This window comes from Notolabrus celidotus, chromosome 7 (genome assembly GCF_009762535.1).
Source record: "Notolabrus celidotus isolate fNotCel1 chromosome 7, fNotCel1.pri, whole genome shotgun sequence".
Lineage (NCBI taxonomy): Eukaryota > Metazoa > Chordata > Actinopteri > Labriformes > Labridae > Notolabrus > Notolabrus celidotus.
Window position 1 is genome coordinate 28,462,681 of NC_048278.1, and position 10,808 is coordinate 28,473,488.

Sequence of the window (10,808 nt, forward strand, 5' to 3'; positions counted from 1 at the left end):
AGGTTAAGTCTGCGTCGTGACAAATGAGTGGCTCTTATTCTGAAACCAAAGCAGCTGTGGTCACTGTGCTGCTGTCCATGGTGCTGAACTGTTGACGTCACTGTGAACTGAATCAGGCTAAACACTTTGCACTATAACACACTCATTAGCAGGAGTACACACACACACACACACACACACACACACACACACACACACACACACACAGAGAGAGAGAGAGAGAGAGAGAGAGAGATGAGAGAGAGAGAGAGAGAGAGAGAGAGAGAGGGGGGGGGGGGGGGGGGGCGTAGCTAATTTGCAGTTGGAGCCATACGGAGTTAAGCTACATTGAACTGGACCGTGCCAAAAGCGCGCAGCTGTTGTTTTATTTCCGTCAACTTCGGTTTTATCCATGATGCTTTTTTTTGATTTTCCACTTCTTTTGTTTGTTTTTACTTTTCTTTCTTTGACTTTTATCTTGTGCTTCTGACAACACAACACATCCCGTGATCTCTTCTCCTGCGCCCTGACATGGATGCGCACCTACTCTGTGTGTAGTTCAGGGACGAATGACTCGTTCCGTAAAGCCAGTACAGATTTCCACTAGAAGAGTGTAGGTTAGAGAAAATGTTCACAAACTCGGAGTTTCCTTCAGTCGACTGGAACCACACAAAGAAAAAACACCGGGGGAAAGTTTTTAAAAGTTTCTAAGTCCTGCTGGTGCCCGTCCACCGGAGATGATGAGGGTGTGTAACCGGGGTATGATGATGCTGCTGACCACGGCGGGGGCTTTCTGCGCCTTCAGCCTCATGACCATCGCCGTGGGCACGGACTACTGGCTTTACTCCCGCGGGGTATGCCGCTCCAAGAGCCAGAGTGACAACGACACTGTCCGCAAGAACGAGGAGGTCCTGACCCACTCCGGGCTGTGGAGGACCTGCTGCACCGAGGGTAGGACATTTACTTCCAAAGCAATACACGGTCCAGTTTGAAGTTGGTTTCTACAGCTGAGGGGTATTTAAAACAGGGGAAAACTTTAAAATATCTCAACCAGTATTGTAGTCATTTATCAACATATAAGATCAATGGATGTTCACTAGCATAAGGCCTGTGATTCCACTGGAAAGAGGGCACAGCTTGTTAAAGCGCGTCTGTGTAGATGACTTCTGACCAAAAATGTAACTATAGCCTGGGCCAGCCAATTTATGTATGTTAATTTTCCTTCAGAGAAAAGATTTCCTGTATTTCTATAAATTAGGACGATCAATCATGATAATGGTATACTTAGTTTGAAGTAAATACTGGTGGATATATCAGACTTTAGTAATCTAGAAATAGATTGTATTTAAAAAGTTACTTGGCAAAGGTTGTAAGTGGTCATTTAGGTTCATTATTTCAAAACCAAAAGTAGGCTGTACTTGATGCAAAAAGTCGACCACGTAAATGTTTAAGTTTTGAAAGTATTTCAGATTAAGATTATTATTTAAAGCTCCTGTGAAGAGTTTTTAGCTGTTCGTGAAAGAGGCTGAAATCAATATTGACATATCTTTATGTACTAAAAAAGCAAACAAGAACATTATTTATAAGAGGGATTACTTCTGTACATTTGTTTGTAATGTCTAAAACCACAGGTGCGGGGTAGGTGTCAGATCAAGGGACTAAATTTAAGTGCTGGCACAGCCTCTTTTTACCTGTTACATGTAAAAGAAAGCAGAATGATAATGATTGTTGAGAAAAAATTTAAAGCTTTAGTAAGGTGTCCAAACAAATTTCTTTTAAAGCCACTACTTTTTAAATGGATGGTTAACACACACAGACTCTGTGATTATGACCCTCGGCCCGCCCTGTGGGAAATCCGGAAGTGATACAACATTAACATAGTGGATCGAAAGCAGAAACAAACCTCCTTGAGCAGAAATTGATAAATAAACCGGTATTTTAAGTTCAGCTTCTAAGCTCTGCCAGATGGTTCCCTGGACAAAACCAAAATTATTTGCATTTCCTGTTGATGTGAACTGAATTAACAGCGGAGTATGTTAACTCTACTTACTTTGGCTGGCTCAGTGTACAGCTGATGTAAAGAGCCCTCATTCCCCTCAGCAAAGGCAGGACATGCTGGATAGTTTGCAATAGAGATGTCTGAAGAATTCTACTAACAACAAACTGTCAGAGTTTTTCTAAGTGTAAAAACAGCAGCAGCAGAATTCTAGCTGGTCTGACACAGAGGCAGGACTTGTTGAGCTACAACAGGCCTCAAACCAGTGTTTATTAACAAGCCTTTCAGCAGAAACAGACCATTTCAAAATACATTTATTAACAGATTAAATGTTTTCAATGATCACAAACTATAAATCTTCTGTAAGAGACTTACTTTAAACATTTTAGATATACAAAGCTGAAAACTCAGTAAAGCCATGCAGCTAGATTCAATGTTGTCAGCTAACAGACCACAAAATGAAACAAAACAACGCAACAGCAGGCAAGGATGATGTATCATCAAAACAGCTTCTCTTCTAAGTCACATCAAGTGTACATTTTGGGAGAAAAAGTAAAAAAATGATCGAAATGAATATGCTGAATGGTTCTTTTTTAAGGCCACTTCAAACAGTGAAAAACTCAGTTTCAGATTTGTGGGCAGAGCTCTGAACTTCTGCACTGTATAGAAACTGCAACAGACGTCTGTTATTCTACCTCTCCTAAGCTCTTTTTTTTGAGTACTTTTCCTTTAATCTCTTTATGCCCTCTAAAAACTTTAGAAAACTCTTCAAAACTCTCCTCTCACTGGCTCCTACTTCACCTGAGATGGATTTATGTTTGAATTGAAGGGATTGTAAAAGTCACAGGGGAGCATTTCAGTGAAGGCAGGAGGACGAGGGTTTTGAATCTTGGATTTCTAATGTATGGAAATGGCATTTTGAATTATTTAAAGTTTAATATCACTCCTCTTTCTCTCGCCCTGTGATTGCTCTTCTAATTTTCTGAATGAAATGAAAAGGTTCAGCTCCATTATTTCTCTGACTGTCATCCCTCTGCTCCTCTCATCCCCTCCCTCTGCTGCTGCCCTCTCTAACTCTCAGCCTCCAAATGCTTTAATGGATAGGTTAAAAAAAAAGCATGCAGAGAACATCAATGCTCCATCTATCCTCTGTGTCATTCTGTGTCTGACATAATGTGTCAACACTACTTTTTAAATATGGTTTCTATTTGAAATATTTCATAATTTGACTCTATTTGTCTCAGATGTAATGTTGTTGCTATAAAATCAGTGACAATAAAAAGTGACTTGACAGGCACTGCTGAATATAAAATCAATACAGCAATATATGTTGTTGTCCTGACTTGAGCAATATGTTTATTGCATCCCTTGCAACAAACATCAATATTTGACTTATTAGTACAGTAGTCTTCAAAACTAATTTCACTGTCAGTTTAACTTACTGCCTTACAGCTGCAGGACTCCTCATGGTGCCACAAATGACATATTAATAATATAATATCGTTTATATTGTATACTATCATATTGTATACTAACATATTGGATCATCTTGTATTATAGTGTGTTGTATTGTATTGCATCTTATCATACAGTTTAATATGATATCTTATCCTAACACATCAAATTGTGTTGTATCATCTTGTAGTGTATCATATTGTTTCATATAATATCAGCTTATATGGTATTGTATTATGTCATATTTTATCATGTCATATTGTATCCTAACTTATTGTATTGTATCATATCGATTGGAATGATACGGTATCATGTGATATCATATTAGTTCACTCCGGAGATAGTAAACAACAGCTCACATCCCGGGGGGATTCAAAAGTTGGCAAGAGCGGGGCGCTGGTGGCCTAGCGGTCTAAGCGCCCCACATATAGAGGCTACAGTCCTCGTCGCAGGGGTCGCCGGTTCGATTCCCGGCCGGTCGACCATTTCCTGCATGTCTTCCCCCACTCTCTACTCCCCACACTTCCTGTCTCTCTCCACCTGTCCTATATAATAAAGGCAAAAAGGCCAAAAATATAACTTTAAAAAAAAAAAAAAAAAAGTTAGCAAAAGCTGCTGAGAGTTACCGAGCATTGAGTTTTACGACACCTGGCAGGCATTCGTCATGGCTTATCCTGCTAGCAATTCAAGATGTAGTTACTGGTGCTTGGCGCTGATGAAGCCAGCTCATGTGAACATTTGAAAGAGTTTTATGAAAGTATCAGGAGAGATTCCAATGGGCAAAAAACTCAAATGATTTCAAGGGGTGTAATTTTGTGAAATAGAGAATAATTCAATGTTTGTGTTTGTTCAGTGTTTCTTTACCCTTGTGTTTGGGTGTTAAAGTCGGAACCTATAGCCAAATATTCAGCCAACAAATTATACTAATATGTGTGTTTCTAAGTTTTCAAGACACTGGTGTTTAATTGGGTTTTTCTTGGCTTTTTAAACTCAACTCACCTTCATTTAAATACCACCCTTCATACATACAAGCAAGAGCAGAGAGACAGAAAACTTTCACAACACTGTATCATTACTTATCCTTCTGTAGTGTATTATAGCATACCATATCACATTGTATTGTTTCCTAGCCTATAGTATCATACTGTATTATAAGGTATCATATATCATGTCAAGCTGAGTATCGTATACTGTGTGAGACCCATTCCTACTACACACACACAAGGGTTAGCATGTAAGTATCTATTTAAAAGAAAATCTCTTAATACAGACACTAGTAACATCAGTGTATCTCCCACAGTGAAGGTTCTGTGCAGCCTGTTTATTTTCATGCTTAGTTTTTCATGTTGTCCTCCACATGAGCAGTCTGTGGGTACTAATGGTCCTTTAGCAGGCGGACAAATCTTCTTCATAATAAACATCTCTCTTTGGTCAGAGTGAGGAGAAACGCTGCCAAACAAACCCCACCTCACTCTCTTTGTATCCTGACAGTAATTAGAATAAAAGCCCCCTCAGTGCCGTGCTTTTTCCCTCTGACCCGCTCATTGTGGCCCGAGTTGTAGCCGCTGAGTGAGTATTGTTTTGGTAACCATGGCAACGGAATCACACCATCAATAACTGGTCAATCAGTGCAGCGCAGAGGGACACGTTTATCAATAAATCTCTGTGTGCAAATGTTGAAAGGCACAGCTGGGCCAAAGGTTACTGGAGACAGGAAATATGTGTGCGGCTGGTTTACGACTGTTTACATGTTATTATAGAGACGCTCTGTTTGTTCAAGGGCTGAATGATTAGAGGGACGGCTCAGTATCCTTGTTGGTTTTTAGTCCCCTAATGTCTGCTTGCCTGCATAATGACTTATCACATTTGCACATCTATGGTATCACTGTGTACATTTCTGTTTGACATTTGTAGAGCTCCATTAGAAGCAGTGGAATAAAGCTGTGTGGTAATAATAGGCCACACAGAAAAGAAAAACAATATTGCTAAATAAAATCACAAATACTGACACTTAACAACATGACAAACAGAAAAGCTTTAAAATGCAGCTGCTCTCAGTTGTGTTTCAACTCGGCACCAGCATTGTTGAACTTTTTCAGATGCCACAAAAGCAGTACTCTTTGTTTTTCTGAGTCACTTTTGCAGAGAAACTACAATTCTGTAGCGATTATTCTGTATTTGTCAGCACAGACTTTAGTGTCCATCTGAATGAAACTGAAGTGGAATATTTTGTCTTGAAATACTTGCAAATTACATTCTATTCCCTATGATATAATTATATGATATAGGTTACATTAGCGAACCTGCTCTCAAGGAGGTTACCTGCTCCTTCAGAGCATGACTTGTTGGCTATTATTGATGCAATGATTGACAAAAAATATGGAGATTGGCCAAGCCAATAATGCTATTTTTTCAATGAAAACATTTTTTAAGACCAACAATTAATCCAATCCAATCCTATCCACTTTATTTATGTAGCACATTTAAAAAAACAATCAAGTTTAGCAAAGTGCTGCACAGTGAGGAAAATAAGTTTAAACACACAGAACATAAAACGCTGTCAGAGAATGAAGTAGAATAAAGTAAAAGAATCATGATAAAACAAATAAAACACTTAAAAAAATAAATAATAAAAAAATAAATAGAATAAAAACACTGCAGGAGCAAATAATAATCCAATGAAAGAACAGACAGAGACAGAGACCAAACAACTCTCAAAGCCAAGGAGTAAAAATATGTTTTAAGACAGGATTTAAAAGTCGGTAATGTTGGGGACAATCTAAAATGGGGGGGCAGCTTGTTCCACAGTTTGGGGGCCACTGCCGAGAAGCCACGGCCACCCCCGGTTTTCAGCCTGGACTTAGGGACCACAAGAAGCTGCTGTCCTGTAGACCTCAATGACCTTGCGAGTGTAGCTTTGCAGGAGGTCAGTGATGTACTGTGGAGCTACTCCATTTAACGAATTAAAAACAAATAAAATCTTAAAATGAATTAAGCAAGAGTCTTATCATCCTTACTGGGCCTCCTTTGTAATTTGTTTTAAGATATATGTATTGTCTTATTGAAAAACATCCAATAATTAATTATGTTTCATTTAATATCAGTTGTATTGTGTCTGAATTTGTTTGGATGTTTGGGATCTTTTTAAGTGAAAATGATAAAAATCTCTGATTTTGTAGAAAAAGATAATCATTTTAAGTATAAACCTAGCTTATATTTAGTTGAAAGACTTTTAAAATGTAGCCTCTTTCAGATTAAACTACCCAAATGTGGCTCAGAACCAGTGAACAGAGTGAAAACATATAGGTTAGGATAGGATAAGTACTTTATTGTCATTGTAAAAAAAACTTTGTTCAGCAGCATTTCCATACAGCAGTATTACAATCTGACCTAAATATAAAATATATTTGCTGCTTTTAAAAAGACTGACAGTTATGTACAGAATGTAGTAATAAAGTGGCTGGAGTTTAAGGAAATGTATGAACAATATGTCTCTAAAAAGAGTATAAAAATATACATTTCCTTTACGGCTAAACATGTTATCCCACAGAGACTACTCCAACAATATACATGTTGCTTTGACTACTTCATCTTCATCTATCTAGGTGTTATATAAATAAGTAGCTCTTGCTTTTTTATACATGTTCTATTTAGCTTGAAACTATATTACAGTGTGTGAAATCAGAAAAATATCAATACAGTTCAGCCCATCAGATAGGGAGCATCAGTGTCACAGAGAGGGCGGCTATGGCTCAGAGCCGCCCTCTCTGTGACACTGATGCTCCAGAGATGGTTGTTTCTCAATCAGAGAGTTAGGGGTTTGATCCCAGGCTCTGCTGTCCACATGCCGAAGTGTTTTTAGGCAAGACGCTGTGCCATCTGTGTGTGAATGGGATTAGTTAAAAACTGATGAGCTCTGCATAGCCGTAGGTTACTTGTAATGTAAAATCCCTTTGGGGGGTTCAGAAGACTAGAGAGAGCGCTATAAAACACAGTTCATTTAACATTTACATTTAGCATTATGCAAGTCAACATCTGAGAAAGTACAGTTCACTGGGTTGAACACAATGTGAGCTGCATACATTTCCCTGTATAACAGTTATATAACCATATACAGAGTAATGCAGAGCTGAAGTATCAGACTGATGTGCTGTTATGTTTATTTCTGCGTCTCTGCAGGGACATTTCGAGGCGTTTGCAAAGACATCGACCACTTTGCAGAGGATGCAGACTATGAGCAGGACGCTGCAGAGTATTTACTACGTGAGTGACTGACTAAATTCCCTTTTCTGAAATCTGTAACAGAAGTCTCTTGAGATATTGTAAATTCTTCATACTACATTAACTTCTTATCCTGTCTTTAGGAGCAGTACGAGCCTCCAGCCTCTTCCCCATCCTCAGTGTGGGGTTGTTATTCCTGGGAGGTGTGTGTGTAGCTGCCAGTGAGTTCTACAAGTCACGCTATAATGTCATCCTCTGCGCGGGGCTACTTTTTGTCTCTGCAGGTCAGAAACCCACAAAAATCCTCAATTAATCCATCTATTGTTAAATATGGAGTGCCAAATAATGATGAAAGTTATCTTGGCATTTTAAAGAGCCGGTCTGTTCTGTAACCTTTGTTTGGTTGTTTAAACATAAAGCCACCATGAGCAAACATGCAGTCAACGTGTTGAGGAAAAACATTCTTTTAACAGGCAGAAACCTGGAGCAGAACCAGACATACTGGTGGACTGCCATTAACCAGATCGGTTGGGAGAGAAAATGGGATAGTGGGGGACATGGACAAAGAGAGTTCAACAGATACGATGATTACTATCAGCCATACATATATTATGTATAAACAAACAGACAGACAGACAGACAGACAGACAGACAGACAGACAGACAGACAGGCAGGCAGACAGACAGACAGACAGACAGACAGACAGACAGACAGACAGACAGACGACACAGAACAAAAACATCATCTGAGAATAAAGACTTATGGTGCAATGTTGATAACAACAGTAGAATAAGTATAATGAGTATAACAATAGAGATAAGTATAATGCATGCACCCAAGCTAACCTCTCATTGTCCATCTGACCCTCTACATCCCTGTTCCCTCTCTCCAGGTCTCAGCAACATTATTGGCATCATCGTGTACATATCAGCCAACTCAGGTGACCCCAGCCAGAGCGACAACAAGAAGAGCTACGCCTACGGCTGGTCTTTTTATTTCGGAGCTCTGTCCTTCGTGCTGGCTGAAATGGTTGGCGTCCTGGCCGTGCACGTGTTCATAGAAAAGCACCGCCAGCTGCGCACCAAAGGCCGGCCTTCCGTCATGAAACCGCCCTGCTCCCGCAGCTCGTCTTACTTCCGCAACCGTTACTACCAGAACCGCGGTCGCAGGTACAGCTCGAGGAGCAACCACAGCATAGGGGAATCCAACTCGCACTCCTTTCAGACATCCCTGCGAGACAGAGAGCCGTCTCTTTCGAATGAGTCTAAGATCACAATGGCGGGTTTGCCTACACCTGTGACGGTGGGGTCTGAGTTCATGCTCTACACTTTAGCCTCGCCGTTAAAGGACGGTAAGATCGACATGGATGTGGACGATTTAAGTACGGCAGTTGCTCACAACAACACAGAGATGCTGCCAGGAAATTGTGCAGCAAACAGAAGGACGACGCCTGTCTGAGAGGAGAGGAACTGAGAGGAACTTCTGCTGCAGGAGAACATTGACTAAGAAGAAGTCCTCTCACTGTCTTGTTAAAGAAAGCAGGAAATGTTTTCAGGGCTGGACTGGAGGGGCCTCACTCAATCTCTGCTTATTTTTACTAACTTAAAGTCACTAAGGTGTTAAAGAATTGTAAAAAAACAAAAAAAACACAACTATCCAAAACTGATTGTGATGTCTCAGAAATGTTCTGTTTTTCTGTCGACCAATGTGCTTAAATCAGAATAATATCTGGTTTATTGCAAAGTAGGTTTACACATATGAGGAAACTGTCTTGGTGTTTTGTTGCAAAAAAAAATGAATAGGAAGCTGGCTGTGGTGAAACTTAATCAATCAATCTTTATTTATATAGCACCAAATCACAACAAACGTAATCTGAAGACGTTTTTACAAACATAGCAGGTCTAGACCGTATTCTATGTTAAATTATTAACAAAGACCCAACATAAAGACAGGATAAGATCCAGTCCACTCTTACAGACAGGACTCAGTTTGCTCTCATCTTAATCCACCATGAGCATTGCACCTTGCAGTATTAAAGGTGACATATCATGCAAAATCGACTTTTTAATGGTTCTCTACCTGAAATATGTTTCCCTGGCATGTCTACAAACCCCCCGAAAATGAAAAAGAATCCATTCTGCCCCTGTTTTGATTTGTCCACCTTTCTGTAAATGTGTCTAAAACGAGCCGTTTCAGACTTCCGTGTTTTTGTTACGTCACAACAATATCCGGTCTGTCACGGAGGTCAGAGCTCGGAGCTTGTTCAGCCCATAGACTGTATAAAATAATACTGAACCCCTCCTCTGTTTTTCATTACCTGCACACATGTGTGCTAACAAGGAGCTTAGGAGGGAGGCATGCTAGTTTTAGGCTGTCTTAATAAACACTAAGGTCGGTTTTACTCCCCACGTCTGCAGATTTGAAGATCTAGTGGATGATTTTTATTTATCATGGATAAGTGCTAGCGCTAGTTAGCATAGCCACATAGCTACATGTTAGTAGCTGTGTACCAAGACACACGTCTACATACTGACAAATAAAACAACAAGAAACACAAAATCTGTGACCAATAGTTCAGAAAGGTCCTGCTACAGGCGCCTCTCCGTCAGGATCAGATTCTGGATCAAATTCAGAGGGTTGAAGTAGAGCGGTCTGTAAGCAGTGTGGTCTGTAAGCAGTTTGGTCTGTAAGCAGTTTGGTCTGTAAGCAGTGTGTCTATTCAGCCAACATGTAAACATTAGATCAACGTACTATACAGCCGAAGCCACATCCACTTGAAGAAGAGGGTTTTTCAGGCATGCCAAAATCTGATTTCAAAGTGTTTTTTTGAGCATAAACTTTAAAGACATGTTTTGGGGACCTCATAGACCAATATATTTTGATGAAAAGAGCGTAATATGTCACCTTTAAGCAAGTTACAGCGGCAAGGAAAAAGTTCCTTTTAACAGGCAGAAACCTCGAGCAGAACCAGACTCATGTTAAGCAGCCATCTGCCTCGAATGATAAAAATTCAAGACGCATCTGAACTCCCAAAGTAAAACAAAACAAAAATCAACATTTTAGAGGTCATCATAGACAATTATTAATCGTCTAATTGTTCCAGCTCCTAGAGAACTTATTTTTTCTTTGTTTTAATGTTGATGAGCTCTGAGAAAA

General features: G+C 39.7%; 1 protein-coding gene across 1 annotated transcript; it reads left to right on the forward strand.

Annotated features, from left to right (window-relative positions):
- The first annotated feature begins 328 nt into the window (after nt 1–328).
- LOC117816259 (voltage-dependent calcium channel gamma-3 subunit) lies at nt 329–9,233 on the forward strand. Its single transcript, XM_034688448.1, has 4 exons — nt 329–930; nt 7,610–7,693; nt 7,795–7,935; nt 8,545–9,233. Exons 1-4 carry the CDS (start codon nt 717–719, stop codon nt 9,108–9,110), a joined length of 1,005 nt encoding a protein of 334 aa, XP_034544339.1. The 5' UTR covers nt 329–716; the 3' UTR covers nt 9,111–9,233.
- The last annotated feature ends 1,575 nt before the right edge of the window (nt 9,234–10,808 follow it).